Source organism: Tiliqua scincoides, chromosome 1, assembly GCF_035046505.1.
Source record: "Tiliqua scincoides isolate rTilSci1 chromosome 1, rTilSci1.hap2, whole genome shotgun sequence".
Taxonomy (NCBI): domain Eukaryota; kingdom Metazoa; phylum Chordata; class Lepidosauria; order Squamata; family Scincidae; genus Tiliqua; species Tiliqua scincoides.
In genome coordinates this window covers 254,300,103-254,322,376 of record NC_089821.1, presented here as the reverse complement: position 1 = coordinate 254,322,376, position 22,274 = coordinate 254,300,103, and the positions used below count along the sequence as shown (strand labels likewise).

Genomic DNA, 22,274 nt, shown 5'->3' with positions numbered 1-22,274 from the left:
TGGTTCCCCTGTCTTCGCTAACATTCAGTGCATGCTATGTCAGTGATACTGTATGCTACGGGATGGCAGAAAATGGAACTCTTCATGTGCTCAGAGGCATGTTTAGTATATGCCCATTAGAATAAATTGGGAATCACAAATTACTGGACTTTGGGTTGCAGGAAAGATGTTAGAGGAGTATGCATGCAGGGACGTGCGGTGAGTGGGGAGGCAGGTCAGGCAGAGCCTCCCCACCAGAGTCCTTCAAAACATGCCACCGTGTGTGAGGTGTACAAGGATTTGCAACCCATGCATGCAGCTTGCATACCTCACATGTGGCAGCGCTTTCTGCCTCCCCACCCACCGCACATCCCTGATGCATTGTAGACCGTCTGGTGCAAGTTCATTTGGAGCATGTGGGGAGTTTTGGAAGGTATGTGGGAAGCAGCTTGGGGTGTCTGTGTGTGTGTGAGAGAGAGAGTTTGGAATGGGAGAAATGTTGGGGGACAAATCAGTTCCTGACTTGTAAGCTAAGAGGATATTTGTAGACCCTTGAGTATGAGCTGACTGAAAAGGATCAAGAGTGGAAGTCTATTTGGGAAATATGGACTTGAATATTGATTTGATATGTCCTCTGGCATTACAGTTTACATTTCTGTGAATGATTTTGCAAGCCATTTTAAGGGTTTTTTGCATATGTATTCTGGGTCACTGTAAACTATTCTTATGGCTTATGTAAATGGGGCCACTTCTGAGAATAATATCCGTGATATTACCTGGTTATGCTAACAATAGGACCATTATGTGCATAGGTCCTCTTAGCTGTAATTAAAACTCTGAATATACTAGTAATTTCTCTTGGCAGAAATTTTTGCACATTTCCCTCTTCATAGACTACTTGATCTAATAATTTGATTCTACAGTATCCAGTGTCATTAAAATTTTTGTTATTGTCAAGAGACATATAATTAGTCTACAGAATATCCTTGTGTGCAGTTCTTTTGGATTTTGCTGCTGCTGGCTATGTTAGACAAAGTAACAATCTAGCTGGAAAGAGGGGCTTAAGGTAATAACTAGAAAAAGTATTTCAAATTCCTAGGTCCCAGAAAAAATATTTATTTATTTAAAAGATTTCTATCTTGCTATTCCTCCTCTCAAGGCAGCTTAGAACACATAAAATATACCTACAGTAATGTACACGGTAGTTTTTTTAAACGATACAATAAAGAGAGCTGTTTACAGACTCATGGTCTGCGAACCACAGGTGGTCAGTGAGACCCTGGGAAGTGGTCCATGAGGTCTCAGGAAAAAAGAGAGAGCCTTCAATCACTTGCAGCTTCTTGCCTAGGGAGCGCTCCCCACCATAGGGTGGCAAATGGATCACACACAGCCGCAACCAGCATCAAAAGCTGCAACCCACAGATCTCCTCTATAAATAATTAATCAAATACATCTTCTCTAATTACCAATTTAATTGTATTTTTTGTTTACTGGGAGGTGGGGGATTTGCACGTTGTCTGCGACGATTCTAATTTTTGCCTCAGTGGTCCTCAGGTTCGTAAAAAGTTGGGAACCGCTGATACAGAGCAGTAATAATAATAATAATACTCATAAGCACCAGAGTAATATATAGTTGTAAAACACAGACCAGCATCTGGGGGGTTGGGAAAAAACCTATATAGAAAAAACCAAACAAGAAATAAAAGTTTTCGGCCCTCACTGGAAGGCTAAAATGGATGGCACAGATCTCAGCTCAGAGGGGAGGGAATTCCACAGTGAAAGCCGTCCCCCTTGTTGCTGCCAACCCAGCTTTAATCAGTGATGGCACATGCAAGAGATTACCCATCCCCAGATTACCTCAGGGGACAGGTCTTCACTTGGGCAGAGGACAGTCCTTCAGGTACCTTGGCCTCAAGCCTTAAAGGGTTTTAAAGGTCAAAACAGGCACCTGGAGTTCTGCCCAGAAATGAACCCGTGGTCTGTGTAGTTGGTTTAGTCCAGCTGAGTCAAACATCTACGCTCCCTTAACCACACAGGCCACTGCATTCTGAATTAACTACAGTTTCCAGACAGTCTTCATAGGTAGCTCCATGTAGACTTGTATCAGGATCCTAACCCCTCATTTTGAATTTGTTCTGTCCCTTTTTGTTCCTCAGACCTATGTTAACTATATAGCTAGCATTGTTCTGAGGAGACCCATAGGCCCTCAGATTCCTGTAGAGAAATAAAGGAAAAATATTTCATATGTCTCTTCCCAGGTCTCCTGATCGCTCTCCCATTAGATGCAGCATGTGCTTCGTTAGTGTAGCTGCATCGTTTCCAACGGTAGGGGATAGGATTGGGCTGTTAATGTCTTTCACATCCAGATTACCACCCGCTTGTCTGACATCAAGTCCAGTGAGTGTCCCACAACATGCACTGAAGTAAAAATCAACTGAGGCAGGACCATGGCGACAAAGGCAGTCAATGAAATTCCATGCTGGGCCGCCCAGCGTAGGAGCAGTTCAAAAATACAAAGATTTAAAGGATACGCCTATGAACAACAGATTAATTTTATTCAATGCAAACAGCTTCTGATGAAACATCAGTTTCAAAAGCACTTTACCAGTGTGCACAGGAGCACCATGTGTTTCAGGAAAATAATACCCATAGCTTTGGAAACAAATTTAATAGTTCTTTGAATGCCATGTCATGTGCGCAGAAGGAATTACAGATAAATCAGTTAGTCGATATGTTTAAGATTCAGGGTTCTTCCCCCCCCCCCCCAGTAGTTTGGTGTTTCTTAATTTTGATTCAATGGGGAGGAGACCTCTCCCCAGAATGAACAGGGCAGATGCATGGTAGCCCTCTATGTATATATATGGTAGGCTACCATTTGATGTGAAAGATCTCTGATGGTGATGACTCATGCAGTCTGTTGAATGGAAAGACTCTCCAGTTCAAATAATGGCATTTCAAGAAGCAAGAAGCACAAGCAGGTGCTAAGTGTTTGAATTTTGTCTTCCCAGAAATGCATGACCAAAGTTTTAAAATTGTTCTCACCATGTACATTATCCTATCTTATACATGTTAAGATTCTTTCTATTGCCATTTTCTGCAATCCCTTTAATTGATACCTCACAAAAAAATTAAGTCATCTGATATTTTCCAACATTAAAAGATTTCCTCTACTATTAAAAAAAATGTGCCTGAAAATTAAGTTCCTGGAAGAACTGAGCAGGAGACTTGGAGAATCCTTATAGATATAAAAATGTCAGAATAATTTATAGATGGAGAAATCAATGAAATAGAAATGTAGTGGCTTGTACCTTTATTAGAAGTGCAAGCAGAATCTATAAACAATAATGACTGAGAGGGAAGAATGGCATTGAAAGGAGATTCTTCAGCTGTATGAATATATTTGTTCACAGTCTTTTTTTGAAGGACTGCTTTTATTTCTTCTATGTTCAGTTTATCATTGACAGATGTCAGTCACAGAACATGCAATTTAGAAGGAAAACGTTTCCACTTATTTAAAATATTTGTACTCTATAGCTTCAGTTCAGCAAGGTGCTGTATATATTTGCAGGGAATGTCAAGACTATTTTTCAAAAGCTCTTGCTGCCAAATGGCAAGCTTTAATCTTGGAGACCCAAAACTGGTTTAGGATATTGACTAACAACTATTGCTGGAAGAAAAATGGTAAGATAAGCTGCAGTACATGTGTGGATATGACAGATGCACAATGTTAAACTGCAGTACAATATTATGAAAAGCTTGGGTCAAACATATATGAAATGCATGTATATCCAAGCGCAAGAATATCTGTACAGAGGTGCCCAATTCAAATATCCATGTGTACTACAATGCATACATAAGTTTTGGTATGAAGCTGTCCTGTTATTACATGTGTGACTGAGCATGTTGTATGTGTGTCAGTGTGATCTGAAGCTAGGAAGTGCAGTTTCATAGAGATGAATTTCATCCCTCTCAGTGTCATCCTGGGGGTCACCACATAAGCAGAAAGAGAAAAACTACACCAAAAGAACAAAATAGACTGTTATTTCTGAAGCAAATCATCTGCATATGCCAACAAGTGGGCAAAGTGTCTTTGCCTTTGGTGTCTTTTGCCATGTTGTTATAGGGTAATTGCAAGGAAAAAAATTCTAAAGAATTATCTCCTGTGAAAAGATACATAATGATTAAACGAAATACAGTAGATGTAATAGATCAAGTGATGACTTGCAGCCCTCAAAGGAAGGCAATAAGTGGAGAGTCAGGAAGGACATAAGAGAAGCATGGAAATGGGAGAACACTGGCATAAATAAAGATAGGATCATATGAAGTCAAAGAAGGACTTTTAAACCACAAGTCAATCCATTAATGGTAGAGGAGGGGATTCTGGCTGCAATCCTAAAGTAAAACCAAACTGGCCAGCCCTTCTACATACTGGCCAGCATACACCTTCCCTTCTGTTCCTCCATCAGTGGGGAGCTGTTCCTTCCTTCCCTAAACACTTCTGTCTGACTTACAGGTGATGCCAGCCAGAGGTAAGTTTTTATGCCCTTTTACAGATCGACTACTTGTAAGCCTGTTGTGCTTGAAATATTCATTATTGTTAGGTCCTTGGTTTGAATGTCTTCAGCCACCATAATTCAGACTTGGTTCCCAGGGCGCTACACTTTCAGAATCCAGAATTGCAATTGTCGTTAAAGAGCCTTGCATCCCAGCATTCCTAATGTATTTGCAAACAGCCATTGGCTCTCTAGAAGGAAAGCAGTGTGATACAGATAGTAATTTTTGTCTCAGAGATGTCTAGACCTAGGTTTGGCTGAAGACAAAGCAGTAAGGAGTTTGCCAAGAAAAAAAAAATTATTAGCAGACATAACCTTTTAGCAGTGAAGAAATTTGTGTGGGGATGTGTTTTATTCATCATTTGTAAGCTTGCTACAAATCATTTTCTTTATGCACCTCTTGTCTTAAATTTCCTCTGCTTTGCTTATGTTCAGTATACTGGTGTTGACGATAGCATTGCCAGCTGGCTGCAGACCGCAGCACTGGCCTAAGAATGTTAAGAGGAAGACTTAAACAATTTCAATAATGTACCGGAGTCAATGAAATTGCTTAGGCTGTAATTGAAAGCAGCTTTAAATGCTCATGGCAGGTTTAACTCACATAACCTCAAAGAGCCTGGAACATTAAGTGCCTTATATCATTGCAGTCAATTTGGTCTGCCACTAGGTGACATTGCTTTACTTGGAGAATAGGGAGGTGTGCACAAATAGGCATCAACCAAAATAGGAAAAGAAGAGATTCACCTTTTATATCATTTTTATCATAACCAGGACTCTGGCAGTATTCATGGAGTACTGACCTTGGGATCTTTTGGCTTCTAAACTGCTGGAGTCTTTGCTTTGCCTTCTCCAACTCTTCTATGAGCCTTTTCCCACAGAATCCAGTAGATTGTTAGCACTCACTCACATATATTTCACCTTGAGCCTTCTGATCTCATCACTCATTGCCTTCCATTACTACTTGTGTTCTGTTGCTTGGCTTCTTGCTTCCCTTAAATTGTTTGTCTTCTTCCTGGTATCTCTGTGGAGATCACTCCCATCTTTGTGATTTAGCAAAGGTTTTGCCTCCTAGAGTTGTAAAGTAGCAAAGCACATGACATACCAATCTGCTGCAGTAATGCTTTCCCCTCCTTACTGGGTGTCTATAGGTGCCTTACGACTATTTTAAATTTCACCTTGTTTCTAATTAGGCGTTCAAGGATTGTTTAATGGCTCCTTTGTATTGTTGTATTTTCACTGACTGTTTTATTGCTCTTCTTGCATTTTATCTGTTTATGCAAGCTGTCCCAAGGGTGGAAAAGTAGAAAATAAGCCTTTCAAATAAATAAATTATATATAATGCTTCTTGAGTAAAACTGGTAATTAATGAACCTGAATATCACTGGTGTAAAATAAAGTTAAAACAATGGGTTCCATCTTCCAATGTAGGAGCTATTGTGTTTACAGATAGAAGTAAGTTGACAGCCATAAAGCAATTGCCATGGCATAAGGTGCATTACAGTGGCCAGCCTGGATAGGATTGGGCCAATAATGCCCTGTTTGCACCTGTAACTGCTTAAGAAAAGGATGAAAAATAGGTTTAGGCACAATCCAGCCAAAGTTAAGCACTTTAAAGTGTCATTAAATTAAATGGGAAAGATTTGAGAGTGTACAAAACTGTCTAATTAAAATTATGTTCTCAAATTTTTCTAAATAATACTATTTTTGTTTAATGTTGAAGCTCTTTCTTAATATTCATTAGTTCTGGAAAGTTTATAAGAAATTCAGTGGAAAAAGATTAGTTTTTTTATAAGCGGTAATGAAATGTAAAATTAGGATGATATTTTAATGGAAAAGTCTGTATTTGTGTCAACTTAGCTTAATTAAAAAAAAACAAAACCTTTATTTTCCAGGGGGATCAGATATTGAATACATTGATTTGTACAAGCCAGTGGTATGGTTCTGGATTCTTGTGGGCCTTGCTTATTTTGCTGCTGTCCTGAGTATGATTGGAGATTGGTTAAGAGTTATATCCAAAAAGACAAAGGAAGAGGTAAGTCAGTTGACAAGAATTTATATAATTTGGATTAGAAATGGCAAAACTGCAAAAGGATACTGCAATATACTGGAAACATGTTATTTTAGTAGAATCATCTGCAGTCCCATGTCTCCTAATGCAGTAACAGGTGTTCTATCCAAAGTAGAATTCTTTGTATTGTGTTAACGTCCCATACAGAATCAAGCTGAATTCTAACAGTTCTAGACTGTTCTGGTCTGCACAATAGGGCTATAATATTGATGGATCTTTTCTGTTTTTGTAATTTGTCTTATCGAAAGTTTATAATCGCACGGTCATGGTAAATTGAAATTGGTTGTAGTCTCCCTTTAGTACATGTTTCCTTTCAAGCCTCATTAATAAAAGAACATACATTCTTTTGGCAAAGCAAGCGAAAAGGGATTTTGAAATTCTGGAAAGCAGTCACTGGAAAATAACAGCTACTTTGTATCAGTAGGCCAGTAGAAACAGAATCTGACTTAAAACAGAACATTCATAAATTTTTATAGGTTTTCCTATTTCAAAATACACACACACACACACACACACACACACACACACACACACACACACACACACACACTTGTTCTTTAAACCAGAGAATTCTTTGTTGAATAAAGCATTATATCAGCAGGTAGAGTTGCAGGCATAACCACTCAATGAATGTTATTGCTTTTTAGTTATCTCTATTTTTAATGAATTCACAGTAATGTGTTACAGATGTAATGCTTCAGCAGAATCTGTAGGTGGCAGCTGGATGGAAATGCAGAGGGCAACTGGGAAGAACCAAAGTACAGTCCATTAAGGGACCCAATCCTATCTAAACTTCCAGTGCAGATGTAGCTATGCCAATGGGGCCTGTGCTGCATCCTGCAGTGGTGGTGGGGGCAGTCAAGGAAACCTGCTCAGGGCTGCATTACAGATGCATTAGCATGGGATAGATTTGGATAGAATTGGACCCTTAATATTATATGTTTCCACCTAGCAGTGTATTGCAAAGGATACACTGGGATTCCTAGAAGATGTTCAGGGTTATTGTTCCTTAGGGTTCCTGCTAAATTCAACTTGATTTTCATTCTTCACATTGCTCAGGCTGATACCAAGTAGATCATCCGCTTATCTCAGCAGAACAAAAAGTGTTGTCTAAACAAGGGTGGGGAACTTGTGGCTTTAAGGCCTCGTGCAGCCTTCTAGGCCATTAACAGCCCAATCCTGAGCTGCCCGGTGCTCAAAGGAGCAGCAGCACCAAAATGGCTGCCACTGCATCCTGTGCATGCCAGGAAGCTGCTGGAGTCTCAAGGTCCAAACCCAGCAATAGGGTATTCGAGTCTGTGCCAGCTATTTTTGCAGTTGAGAGGCCCCATGTTGAGAGCCACTTGAGAGCCAGGAGAAGGAGCAGAGCTCCACTGGTCCAACCCCCTCCCACCTGGGAAAGAATCTGAAACGCACCACTGTTTCTGAAGATATTAATAAGGTGCTTATTCCCCCTTCTGAACAGCCCAGAGGGAGGGAGGGAGGAGAGAGGAAGCCAGGGGAATATTTTCAAACAGCAGTAGTACTGTTGAAGTTCCAACTGAAGTTCCAACTGAAGTAGTACTGTTGAGGGCACCAGGATGAGGTCTCTTGTTACCTGGTGTGCTCCCTGGGGCATTTGATGGGCCACTGTGAGATACAGGAAGCTGGACTAGATGGGCCTACGGCCTGATCCAGTGAGGCTGTTCTTATGTTCTTACTGTTTGTAGTTGGCAGGCTTTAAAACCTCTCGGCTGCCTGCCTGCATGAGTGATGTGCTGGGTAGTTGCGGCGGGGGGGGGGGAAGGTAAAGAAGAAAGTCATGGCCAACAGGCTGCACGTTGCAACCAAATATTCAAATGCTTTCCAACAAAAAGTAATCACAACAAAGTCATTAAAAGGTTAGTTAACTTAGAATTAACAATTTTAAAATTTTTTGAAGTTAGTATTTAGTAAGTAGATTTTTACAAAATAATGTACATTTTAAAGTGTATCTAATTTACGTTTCTTGAATGTGGCCTTTAATAAGATTAAAGACAGATTACAGCTAGTTTAATAAGACCTTCCAACATGAAAAGGTTCCCCACCGCTGGTCTAAACCTTCAGACCATTCTTGGCTTCAACTTTGCTCTTTTAGAGCCCAATCCTGTGCTTGACAGCACGGCTCCGTGCCACCGAGCACAGTTGCAAATGTACCGTAAGGTACGTTCACAGGGCTCACCACCGGGCTCCTGCCCGTGCTAGCCCTGCGCTGGCCGGTGCTGGGCTAGCGCGGGGTGGTCGCCCAGGTTCTGTGGCTCGGTAGTCTCCCGGATCACCGGGCTGCAGAATGGTGGGCAGGGAGGAGGCGTTCCGGGGAGGGGGGAGGCCGGCGGGGGCAGAGAGAGGGTGGGGAGGAGGCATGACGGGGAGGTGTGACGCGGGGAGTGGGGCGGGCTGGAGGCATGCCGGGGGAGAGATGGGAGGCGGATCCACGGAGCTCCATTCCACAGGATCCAGGGCACTTGTGTAGGTGCATGCCCTACACGAGCGCCTTTTCCTTACGGTCGGCAGTAAAGTGAGTAGCCCCATTGTGGGGCTGCTTACCTTACTTGGGGGAAGGGGACGAACATCCGCTTTTCCTGAAGCGCCTCCCACAGTAGTGCGGGAGGCACTACATTTGGTGGCAACCCTTCTTGGTGTGGTGGAGCCTGGGCGCCCCAGGTAGCTCAGGATTGGGCTGTTAATCTGGTAAATATATAAACTGCATAAAAACCACGTAACAATCTAGAGATGCCTACTGATGACCAAGATATATTAGCAATATGTCTACAGGCATTTACTGGAATAAGCACCTACATCTGCCAATGCTACTGTTAGGAATGAATTCATTCTCACTGTTTTTGTGGAGCATATAATTCAGGTTAATGTCAATCATTTACAGCCTTGATATACAGCCTTGAAATTCAGTGTGACTTCCAGAAAGGAGCCATTTTTATAGAAATGATCTTTAAGTGAGACAAGGCCCAATCCTATTCAATTTTCCAGTGCCAGTGCACCTGTGCCAGTGGGGAGTGCACTGCATCCTGTGCTGGGGAGTCAATCACAGAGGCATCCTCAAGGTGTGGGAACATTTGTTCCCTTACCTTGGGGCTCCACTGAGGCTGCACCGGTACTGGAAAGTCTTCTCAGTGCTTTGAATTTGAGATTATTTGATTCATGTTTAGCCAATGCGGTAAAAAGGAAATTATGGTTTAGCTGCAGTATAAAAATCAGCTAGGTAAGTCTTTAAAAAAATCATGTGAACTCCTAAGAGATTATACTGGACATTATTGCAAATACTTGGTTGGCAACCTTCAGTCTCGAAAGACTAGGGTATAACTGCTGCTAACCTGCTAACCCCTGCTAACTGGTAAGAGTTCAAGTGGGTGCTCCTCTTTTATTCAGTAGCGGGAGAGTAAGTGGCCCACCTCCCCCCAGCAGTGTCTTTTCTAGTGGCTGTCTGCTGGTGTTCTTTTGCATATTTTTAGATTGTGAGCCCTTTTGGGACAGGGAGCCATTAGTTATTTGATTTTTTTTTCCTGTAAACCGCTTTGGAAACATTTTGTTGAAAAGCAGTATATAAATACTGTTATTATTATTATAAGCCTACAGCACCTGGTATTCCCAGGCAGTCTCCCATCCAAGTACTAACCAGGCCTGACTCTGCTTAGCTTCCAAGATCAGGCTTGTGCAGGGTAACAGTGAGGTACTGGACATTATTACAAATATTAAGGTACATAAAGATCAAGCTTGTGACTTATTTAAAGGATTCATAGCACATGCTTTGGCCCACATTTATAGTTCGTCTTAAGCTGTCTTGAGAGTATTTTCAGCTAGTCTCATTCTGACACATGCATATTCATTTGCAGGCAGATGCATTGTTTTACTTCAGGTGTGCTTTTTCACATGATAATGTGAATCTATTGGTGGCAGAGGCTATAAATTATTTTAATTAAAATGTCATTGGATTTTAACAAACAGCTCGTTTGCTCTGGAGTGGGATAAAGATATACTTCTATAATTTATGGTTTATATGAAAAGATTTAGCTTTAAATACAGAAGAACATGTATTTATTAGGAGTTGTTCCTCTCTCCCCTCAGAGAAATGTATGACATGCAAATCATATGTTTTGGAAGATATATTGTAATTGTTTCTGTAATTGTGCATGTGTCTTCCATGTCCGGTACTATTATTTGTTCAAGAAATTCTGTTTTTGAGTGCCACTTCAGTATTTCATATTCATTTATTCCTAGGAAAATGTGGCATTCAGTTTTAATGGCACATTTAATCTTAAGTTCCTTTTCTTGTGGACAGTTTAAAGAGCACTGCAGCATTTAGAAAAAATGGCTGTTAATCTGGGCCTGAATCTAACATATGGTTTATGACCCAATCCTGTGGGTTAGTTGCGCTAGCAGAGCAGCTATTTTACCGGCGTGCACTATTGCAAACAAGCCATAAAGCACATTATGACAATGCAGTCTCTAGGCCCACTGGCGGGAAGGCCAAAGCCTTCCCTCAGATGCCAGCACTCATCATATTCTATCCCCCTTCCCAGGCCTGATCCACCAATACAGATCAATGCAAACTTGTGCCAGCTATCTGACTGGCATGAGTCTGAGAGGACCTGTTGTGCAGGCTGGTGCTTGCCCCAGAGCAAAGAGACAAATGTCCAATTCACTGAGACTTTCTACTTGTTAAATTCCCTTGCAGGATGCAGTGTCACCTGTGCTGGCACTTTTATCAGCACAGGGAAGCTTAGGTAGGATTGGACTGCATGTAGTGTCAAACTCTTAATTTTGTTCATGCTGGGACAAATCATCCTGTATTTCCTATTATACAAAGCTACATTGAAATAAATGTAAATGAGCTGTTGCTAGGACCTGATCTGCATAGTACAAGTTCTTAGTGAACTTAGCATTTGGATGTTATTAAATTCCAGTTAGCAAGAAGAACTGCTTTTTGCTTTTCCTACTCCTGTTAGATTATTTACTTAACTATTACCATTTGCTCCCATTCCAGATTTTTATTTCTGTCCAGTTCCCAAGGTCTGGTTCTGATCTCATATAATTTGGCACTGTCCCCATACTAGCTGATAGATTCAAATTCTGTGTTGTGTCTTGAGATGGTCTTGAAATTTGTAACTGAAATGGAAATAGCTCAATAATTCAACTCATTAGCTGATGCTCATACATTGTTGCCGTCTAGTACTGATTTTAAACTATAAGGAGGTGGAAGTGAAGGAACCAAACCCTCCTCAAAACAATTGCGTGCATGCGTTTGTATTATGCTGAAAGTATTTAGCCTTGTAAACATTATTAAGTATCTCTGAAGAACAGATGGTAGGGGAGGCCTGTTGCTTTCATGTCCTGCTTGTGGGCTTCCCAGAAGCATCTGTTTAGCCACTGTTGAAAATAGGATGCTGGATTAGATATATATAAAATAAGAGTCCTGCTGGATCAGACCAAAGGTCTGTCTAGTCCAGGGGTGCCCAAACCCTGGCCCTGGGGCCACTTGCGGCCCTCGAGGCCTCTCAATGCAGCCTTCAGGGAGCCCCCAGTCTCCAATGAGCCTCTGGTCCTCTGGAGATTTGTTGGAGCCCGCAATGGCCTGACGCAACTGCTCTCAGCGTGAGGGCGACTGTTTGACCTCTTGCGTGAGCTGTGGGACGAGGACTCCCTCCACTGCTTGCTGTTTCACATCTGTGATGCAGTAGCGGCAGCAAAGAAAAGGCCAGCCTTGCTTTGTGTAAGGCCTTTTATAGGCCTTGAGCTATTGCTAGTCCTTCATTCATAAAAGTTCATCTTTAATTTATTCATTTATGTATACTTATGTAAATGTATTCAAATTTAAAATGTAAATTAATTCTCCCCCCCCTCCCGGGGACACAGTGTCAGAGAGACGATGTGGCCTTCCTGCCAAAAACTTTGGACACCCCTGGTCTAGCCCATCATGCTGTTTCCAGCTATGGGCAGGCAGATGCTTCTGGGAAGCCCACAGTAGGGCATGAAGGCAACAACCCTCTCACACTCTTTGCCTCCCAGCAACTGGTATTCAAATGCAGAATGGCACTGAACCTGAGATTTCACTGATTAATGATAATTGACAGAATAGTCCCTCCATAAATTCATCTAATCTCATTTTCAGACCATTTAAGCTAATTGCCATCACCACATCCTCCCGCAGCAAATTCCATAAATAAGTACCTTCTTTAGTCTGTCCTGAATCTCCTTGTCTGTCCAATTTCAGTGGATGCAGCCAGGGATTAAAATTGTTTAGACATCTGTGGTGCAGGGAGGAGCCCTATCTTTATGGCCCTTGCATTGAAGTAGATGGTTACCCTTTCTGTTGAAAAATTATTGCCAGCCTTCACAATTGCTTAGAACTGTGGTCCCCAGGTAGCCACAGAAACCAGCCAGGGGAGCCACAGAATTATGAAAAACCTGCTGCCATACACAGTGTATAGGATTGTAGCCCTAATGGGAAGCCTGTAGGTCAAGGGAGCTGCCAGTTGAACTACTGGCCTAGATTAATTTTAAATGAACAACACCATCCTTTATTTGGCTTCTAAACCATCAGGTCTCATTGAAATAATAATTGTATGCTTTTATCCGAATTGAATTTTGGAAACTTTTGAAAAGATTTCTAGTGTCCTGTTATAGATTTTAAGAAATGCCTCATTAAGAAATGTCAGCAATCTTCAGATACAAGAGTAGACTAAAAGTGCACAGCTTTCCTAGCCAAGCATCCAATTGGCAGAAGTACCCCAGCAATTACCCTGCTTTCTAGTGATTCTATCTGTTGAACCCATCTGCTTTCCAAATCAGAGGTAAACTCAGCAGCTTCTAAGATATTATAAGAAGTGTTTTTTTGATAGCAAAGACAAAACACTCTGTACTCGAATTTGCATGGATAATTTGACACATATTATTCTTTCTAGTTAGACTGCTATATTCTCATGAGGTTAATGGGAAGATTTATTGTTAAGTTACTGACTTCTATATCAGGAAAATTGATTTCAGCACTTCAAACAATGCATTAGTCATAATCGTTGGAAATAATAGAAGATGGAGCACAGTACATTGATACTATATCAGGCAGCATTGTTCACCAAACATTTTATAAAAAGAATGTCTAAAGTCTACCTTTTGCTTATTTTATTCAGGGCCCAGTCCTATCCATCTTTCTAGTGCCAATGCAGCCCCAAAGTAATGGAACAAATGGCCTCTTACTATGAGGAGGCCTCCATGACTGCCCCCACCACAGGATGCAGCTCATGTCCTGTTGGCATGGCTGCATCAGTGCTGGAACGCTGGATAGGATTTGGGACCTCAGTTGTTCATTTAAGACACTAGTTAGGTGAAACTAGTATGTATGTCACTGCATGTTGAAAACAGTTTATTAAAAAGAAAGACCTGAATGGGTTTGCAGAAAAAAAAAATATCTGGGTTTCTTAAATCTTTCTGTGGCACATAGTTCAGATATAACAACAACTTCTGGTTTATTGTTAGGAGAATGCCTGCACAAGCCTTGGAGTCCTATGCTCCACCCTTCTCTCTTCTTTGTACATGAGAGAAGATGGAGAGCTTCTACTCTTGTTTTTCAGCTAACCATAATCCAGACTCAGGGAACTGGGATTTGTAGGGGCCTTCAAGACAATTTTTTGTTTCATTATTCCATTCATTTTTATTACTTAAAATCTGATTTGTTCAGTTTTTGATTCAGTTGTACTTACTTACATTCAACTCATACCAAAAATATTTTTGCCCATTTGTTTTCATTTACCTGTTGTGCAACAACAGTGGCTTTTTTTTCTTCTTCTTCTTTTAAAACCCATTCAAAGGAGAAGCAGTGCTTCTTTGGGAAGTTGCTGGCTAGTAGGTACCATTTTATTTTCCATCAGTCCCTCATTGCTCTGGGAATAATCTACCAATGTTGTGGGAAAATGGCAGCCATCACAAAAACTTGACAACCCCCTAAGCAACCAGTTTTGTTCTCAGATTCAGATTCAGGAACCTTTATTGGCATAAAATAAAACATAACATAAGACAATACATTTAAATCACACCTAAAACAGCCCATAAACCCAACCAATACTCTGCCCTTACTAACTTAACCACACCTCCTCAAAATTTCGTTAGGAAATTTTGCAACCTGGTGTGTACATGCCTCATCCTTTCCTCATGGCAACTGATGAAACAAAGTTCCCTGACCCACATATGGAAGACTAAATTGGCCTGAGAAACTGCAAACGCAGATTGTCAAACCATTTGGAAGTTAAAACCATGTGTGAAAGAGATTCAGTGTCCAGGGAGTTGCAGCTACACACCCTTGCTTGCACACTCAGGCCATTGTATTTCCCTGATGTAAAATTAGATGGGATAACATTGTAGTGCACCAGGGAGAAGGCCCTCTGTTCCTGTGAATTAAATAGGAAATGTAAGTATGCGGGCCATTTATCCGGGATTGGGAAAAGCGGAAACCTGAGGGGAGAACAGGTTGTGGTTGCGGCTGCAAACAGCTCTTGACGCTCTATATCCTCAAACTGGGTTTTCAGTTTTGAATGCCAACTCTGGTGAGAGGGCTCCTAGCAGATCTGCTGAGAGACCTATGGCTTAAACCTTATTTAGGAACAATAACAGACCCGGGGAGAATGTTGGATCGGTTAATAGGTTTCTGAGCAGAATATCTTGCTCAGACGCATAACAAACCCTTAGCCAAAATTTGCAGAAAGTCACCCAGGCCATGGTTTCTAACTTGTGTTGGCCTGCTTCCAGACATAATACTGCGTATGGGACACAGTGTGGTAGAGCAAATATTTTTTATAGGAACCATGACTGGCTCCTCTCAATGCTGGCACCAAATGCAGACATCCAAACAAGTAGTTTGGTTCTCAATATGTAGTTTCCAGGATATTGTAGAAAACAAAATGGTGAATGTTTGCTCTTCCTTTTTAACTTTTAAGTTGTTTGATTAAAAAATACATCCACTACCCCATTAGGAAAATTAATGGGAACTCTAAAAGCACCAAATGGCACAGGACAAGTCAATTCATTCAAAAGCTCTGCGCCATTCGTTTTGTAATGAATAAAAAATTAATCAAATGGGCCCAATATAGTTCAACTTTTAATTCATTCTAAAGCAGTGTTTCTCAACCAGTAGTACGAGTACCACAAGTGGTATGTGAGGTGATGTATGGTGGTACTTGCAAGACCCTATGATACATGCTGCCCAGCAAAGAGACCAGGAATATGACACAAGGAGCGGTAGGAGGTTCAACTGATGCTTTTCTGTTGGAACTTGGAAAGCCCTTCCATTCACCCCGAGTCTCTTGCTGGTGTTTGTCGCATAACATCTGGCCTTCAACCTGGAAGTAACTGGTAATGATGTTACTTTCTGTGGCACTTTGAGTAGGTGGACCATTTGAAGAGGAGGACAAACTTTGAGAAACTGTTAAATAGTGGGTCCATGTGCATAAATGAAGGTCAAGAGATAAAAGCTCAACATGTTTATTCCATTTTCAGAACAGAACCTGGCAATGAAAACACAAGTCAAACACCCCTGACTTTATACCCCTTCACTCTGCCCAGATTCCCCATGATTGGTGCTGTTGAAATACTAAACTAGAGGGCCAATCGGACAGTAGGATTTTGATCCACCAACCAATTGGCCAGCCATAAGACTTGGCCAATTGGTTATGCAGGATTTAGGTCCTGCATAACTTGCATACATAGCAGAAACACTGTCCTAAAGTGAATGCACATCTTCATGGTGCAAACTCCAATTACTTAACAAACCAAAATATAAAACTAAAGTTACACCTTGGTTTGTTTTAAATTACCAGCTTGAATAAACCATAATTCCCTGAATTCAGATTTAACAGGGAATTGCGATTTCATTCAAAAGCAAAAACATGCCAGACCCCAATCTAAATTGTTCCCCATTCAGCTGCTCATTGAAAAAGAAAAAAAATGTTGGGAGTTGCAAGCACTATAAACTTTGTAGGCTTGTATTATTGTATGGATTGGGTACTAGGCATTCAGAAACGTTCCTCTCAAGAAAGTCTACCCAAATATCCCTTTTGAATAGAGTCATTCTTCCCAAGTTTAGTAAGTTGCTATATATCCAGAAAAGTATCATATCCACTAAAAGAATTCAACTGTGTGGACACAATTATTTTACTTCTTAATTACATGTCATTCTAATAAGCAAAAAGAGAAAGAGGTTCAAAGAGAAAATGTAAATCACACTTGCTGCCAGTAATATGTGAATGCTTATACTTGAGGGTCCTACCCTTAAAAAATGGGATTTTACACTACCCTTAAAAAATGGGATTTCAATAACTTAGCATCAGTTATTGAGTGACTACCAAGCTTCAAATTAAGCTAAAATTGAGTGAGCATATGGAAATGTCATCCCTCAGGGACAGAAGGAAACTGAACACCCACCAAAATGTTTTTCTAAAGAGAAAGGAGAATTAAATTACACAAGCTTCTTGGCTTATGTGCTCTGGCAGTTTGAAAATTACCCAGCCCTCCATCAGTAACCTTTTGAGCTTATGTCTTTAACAATACATGGCAAAGGGAGTTGTATTATGAAAAGGTAACATTTTCTTTGAGTGTATTTGAGGGCACAGAAAAGTTGGGAATCCAGAACAAGATTCTGAGCCATGATCATTTCAAGCAGAAGGTATCCCGTGTTTTTTTCGCAACCAGATGCAATGGGAAAAGATGAAATGGCTGTGAAAATAACTACCCCAAGAACTAACTCCATATATCAGAAGGAAAAGCATATTGCACTAAATTAATATCAACAATTTATCTGCTGTTGTTATGCAGTGGCCCTTTGCCCAAAAGAACCTGAAGTGACATGCAACATTAGAACACAGGTTCCATTTTTATACTAAAAGAAATATTATAACATACAAACCTAATCACTAAATAGGAGTCGCTCAGTATACTATAAAGCAAGATGAGCACCAGCACTATGAACTGGACCTGGTAACCAACTGTCAGTACAGCTGAGCCATGATAGATATTATATCTATCATGCATCTTGTCAAAAGATGAGCTTCAGAGTTCTGCACCAGTCCTGATATTGCAGACTTAGAGCTTTAGATAAGGACATTTTTAAAAATTCATTTACTTATGATTTATATCCTTCCTTTCTTGTAAATTAGAGTCCATGGAAACTATTTTATGTAATCAGTGCCAAGTCAGCTCCTGTTTGGATGGCAGTTCAGGATCATCCTGCCTGAAAGAAAAAGTTGTGCAGACTGTTTACAAATTTCTTTTGCATTTTCTTCTGCAGAGGTGATGGTTCTGTGCTATTAACAAAATGAAGAAATAACTGAGCATTTGACAATCTTTGTAGGATCATCATATCCAGCATCCCCCTCAGATGCACATCAGCTAAATTCAGCTTACTCTTTTTCCATCATACTGTGCAATGTGGATACCTTTTTTTTTTTTTTTTGCATTTTCTAGTCAATGAGTAAGCATGAAGAGCAAAGGCTAAATAGTTTGGAGATATTATGAATAACTCTGTAGTACATAGACAGCTGTATCTTTGCTTGCAGATTGGCAACAACAAAAGAATAGGTCAGTTCAGGCTGGAATAGTTGGCCTCAATGCAGATACAAAAAGAGGATGGTAACCAAAGCAAAACAAGCTCAATAACATCTCATTTTAAATCCCTGAGACTTTACACATTGTCTTGAAATATGACATTCCAAACCCCAGATTATCAGTGACATCTTCAGATTCTGTTCTATTAGGGATGTATTTATTGTATTTGCAATCCACTTTTCAGCCAAGATTGCTTCTGAAAACAGTTTAGAACTATAATGCATTAGAAAATATAAGTGAATTGATGTGTATATGTTTGGTGGGGAGAGTTTGCATTTCACTGTTCTAACTTCATATTATTCTTTCTTGTGTCTTGAGTTACTCTTGCCATAGCCTGCTTTGGCTGGTCTACTCATTCTGTACATGTTTAACTAAAATCTATAGCTGAATTTTCATAGATTATAATCAGTATTCTGGTGTATTCTGGTGATGGCATTCAATTCTTATTATTTCTACATAATAAAAGAAATTACACCAAATTGAGTCGCCCCCTCATCTTAGGTACAGTTGACTTGGGCAAATTCAGTTCCACACAGTTGGCAAACCAAAACAAAAAAAAAACTTTACCAGTTTAACAGTGCCGGATGATTCCACTCACCATTCCACTTATTAAATACTTGCTTAAGAGTGAGCATGAGATTGGAGAATGAAGCTGTTGTTCCCTGTCTCATAATTTTTAAAGAGACAGTATTTTCTGAATGTAAGGGATTTTCAAGACAATTTTAAGTATACATAATTTTAGCTTTATGTGCTGATTTTGAAACATAGCCTCTGCATACAACAAGGGGCAATTGTACTCCAGCAGCCGTTAAGAGCCTGGTGGAACATCAAGCCCTATGATGTTCCAGATGACTTGTATTGAGCAGCAGCATCCAAGGGTCAGGTGACACAGTGACATGGAAATGGCATCTCCCTACGTCATTGTGTCACCCCCACACCTATACTGGACATGCCCTCTGCTTCGGCCACATTTTGGAGCTGAGAGTGGGTGGGCCCAATTTGCTGTGTTTGCTGTGAAGAATACTGTGTGAGTGCCCCTCGCAATGAGCCAGGGAAACACCTGGAGTGCCATAGAAGCAGAACACATCTCCCTAGTCATCCTCTGCATGCCACCAGACCCCTGACACCCCCTGCAGCATGGCTCCTGGGGCTTGCCCACCCACCCCCAGCCACCCATTTTGTCCACTGTTGACTTACTACTGACTTTGAGAGAGATGTGATGGCTGTCATAGCAGCATAAGTGATTCAGAGCCCAATTCAGAGCCCTGAGCACTAGCTTACCAGTGGTGTGCACTCTCACAAACACACTCTCTCAAACGGATAGTTTCCTGGGCCCAGCACCAGTGCTAGCCCAGCATGAGCCCATGCCTGGCCAGCTCCAGCACTGGGCCCATGGTACATCACCCAGCAGCTCTCATTCATAACACTTGGTGGTGGATATGTGAGTGGGGGCTTGAGGGGAGGCGCTTCAGGCAGGTGGAAGATGGAAAGGTGGTGTGGTGGGGAGAGATAAAGGTGGGAGGGGGAGGGACCGGCAAAGCTCAGCTCCACTGGATTCTGAGCCCTGTGTCGGGCCTCACTCTTCCTCTTCCCCCGAGAAAAGTCCCCTTCCCCTGAGGAGCTGTCACAAACTGCATGGCGCGCTTGCATGCCATGACGGCCATTTTGACACTGCAGCAGCCTCGTGTGCTGGGCAGCTCAGGATTGGGCTGTCAGCAGATAGGAAGATTACTTTATGGCCAGTGGAAGTAGGATAATGAGCTGTATTGTAGGAAAAAATCCTACAGTTTGATGTAGAGAAAGTAAAGCATGGTTACATCTCACTGAAAACAAGTTGGATTAAGTGCAGAGTTCAGTCCCATTGATTTCAAAAGAACTAAAAATCATAGGTAACCGTGTTGGTCCATTGGGGGAAAAAATTAGATAAGACCTTAAGTGCGTGCTTGAATTGCACTGATTGTGCCTCTAGACTTACGTTTTTTAACTTCAGTCTTCTTGTGAAAATATTTGTCACTGTTGAAATCATAAAGCATCATAGAGACTTATGTGGCTGCAACATATTCTCAGTGAGTTATATGTTATCAAGGTGCAATTGGGAGAAGTGTTTTCTTGTTTTTAAACAGCATGACTACTGTTTTATTTTTCATACAATCTTTGATACGATGTGAGCCTGCATCATAATCTCTAAATTTATTAGGAGATTTTGATGTGATATAGTAATGCATTGCCTCTGTGATTAGGGTTGGTTGATAGTTCTTGTTGATGGTTGACTTGTACCATTAGTTGTAAAAGACCAGCAGCTTGATACCTCCTTTAAATCATTAGGTTACAACCGCAAGATACATTACGGAAAAGTACTTTGCTTTTTCCGCAGACATGCTCATCTTCAAATGGGAATTGTTGCAGTGTTGACATCCGGAGCTTGAAGGTTTAAGGTTTTTTTACTTGTCAGTTAAATGTGTTTGCTGATAGAAATTTGCCTACACAAGTACATGTTATCACATAAGCTCTGTTATAAGAGGTCTACAGGTGACTCCTAACTAATCTGCCTGCAGTGGCTTTGCCAGTGGTTTCTCCTCCTGGGGTGGGTGTAACCCCGCCACTACCTTGCACCCCTTGCCGCATGAAACTCCCCTTTACTCACTGTGCCGAGCTGCAGGTGCTGCTGGCAGCAGTGGCAAACCCAGGCCCGCTGGTCTGCAGGAATCAAGCATGGCCCCTGGAGCAGTTTGACAGTGATGTAATGGCACTGGTGTGTCATTGCACCACTGCCAGTTGCTTCTGGGGGAACTTCAATTTGTAGCTGTTTGGAAGCAAGTCAAGAGGTGGGAGAGCCCTTCCTCTCCCAACTGTGGCACAGAGCTCCACTCAGAAAGAGCTCATGTGGTGCACCCCTCACTCCCTGTGTAGCACTTGGGGCAGTCCACCCTCTCCCCCCAGCGATGTCACTGTCTGCCTGCACTCTTAACACAATTATCAGGGTAGCCACATTCTCAGAATTAGGGCGCAATCCTAACCCACTTTCCAGCACCGACATACGGGCAATGCAGCTTTGAGGTAAGGGAACAAATAATCCCTTATTTTGAGGAGACCTCCATGAGTGCCACCCAACTGCAGGATGTAGCACACGTCCCATTGGCACAGCTATGCCAGTGCTGGAAAGTTGGTTAGGTTTTGGGCCTTAACCTCACATGTCTGAATTTACTCAAGTAGGTAAGTAGGTAGGTTGACTAATTAATTTCCTTCTTCCTGAAAGTAAGGTTTGTTTATGAAGAGAGCAAGTCTAAAAACAACCCAAGCAGAATTTCTCCACAATAAACTGACTTGTAGTTAATCAATATCTGGATTCAGTTGTAAGAAGAAAGTTGACTATAATTCTAAATCTCTATTCAAGGTCAAAGTGTTCAATCTTTTAATAGCAAAGTCTTCATAGTTCATTTCAGTTAATTTTTTAAAGATATGTACTTGCTAATCTCAGCTTGCTTGCCAATGTCTCAAAATTAGGGTAATTTATTTAAGTGCTTTAATTCTTGTAAAGAATTTCACTTTGGAATTATTTAATCAGTAGTCATCATCTCCTCCCTGATGTTCATAAACCATACAAGAAATTCAAAATAGAGTTTAAGTAAAAATACTCGAGTATAATCAGCTCCCATTGACTGGCCATAATGTTGCTATATGAGCAACTCCCTGTACTGTGCAAATGCAAATGGGTAGGTAAATTTATCCAATGAAGTTAGGACTCTGATCCGGTCAACTCTATTCAAGCTTGCGGGATTGTTACTGCGGGATGGCTTGAGGTCAAGAGAAGGGATATCAAAAGAGAAGGGATATTAAAATGGGATATCATGTTGCCATTTCTCCTTTCCTCTGTAGACAGAATAACAGTGGCTTGATTTTAGTCAGCCACAGACTTTCTTCTCCTCAGAACATCAGTAACTGCCTCCACTCCAAGTCAGCTCCCTTTATCCTTTCTTCTGTTTGAAGAATCTGCCTTGGGCTGTTTGAAACATTGCTGGAGTTGGATGATTCTATATAAACACATCAAG

At 41.1% G+C, this 22,274-nt stretch overlaps 1 protein-coding gene across 1 annotated transcript in view; it reads left to right on the top strand.

Moving 5' to 3' along the window:
• Positions 1-22,274, top strand: part of KCNK2 (potassium two pore domain channel subfamily K member 2) — a 99,531-nt gene that overhangs the window by 74,024 nt on the left and 3,233 nt on the right. Inside the window, exon 6 of the mRNA XM_066611710.1 lies at positions 6,425-6,564. Within this exon, the coding sequence (XP_066467807.1) occupies positions 6,425-6,564 (140 nt within the window). The remainder of the gene's footprint in view (positions 1-6,424; positions 6,565-22,274) is intronic.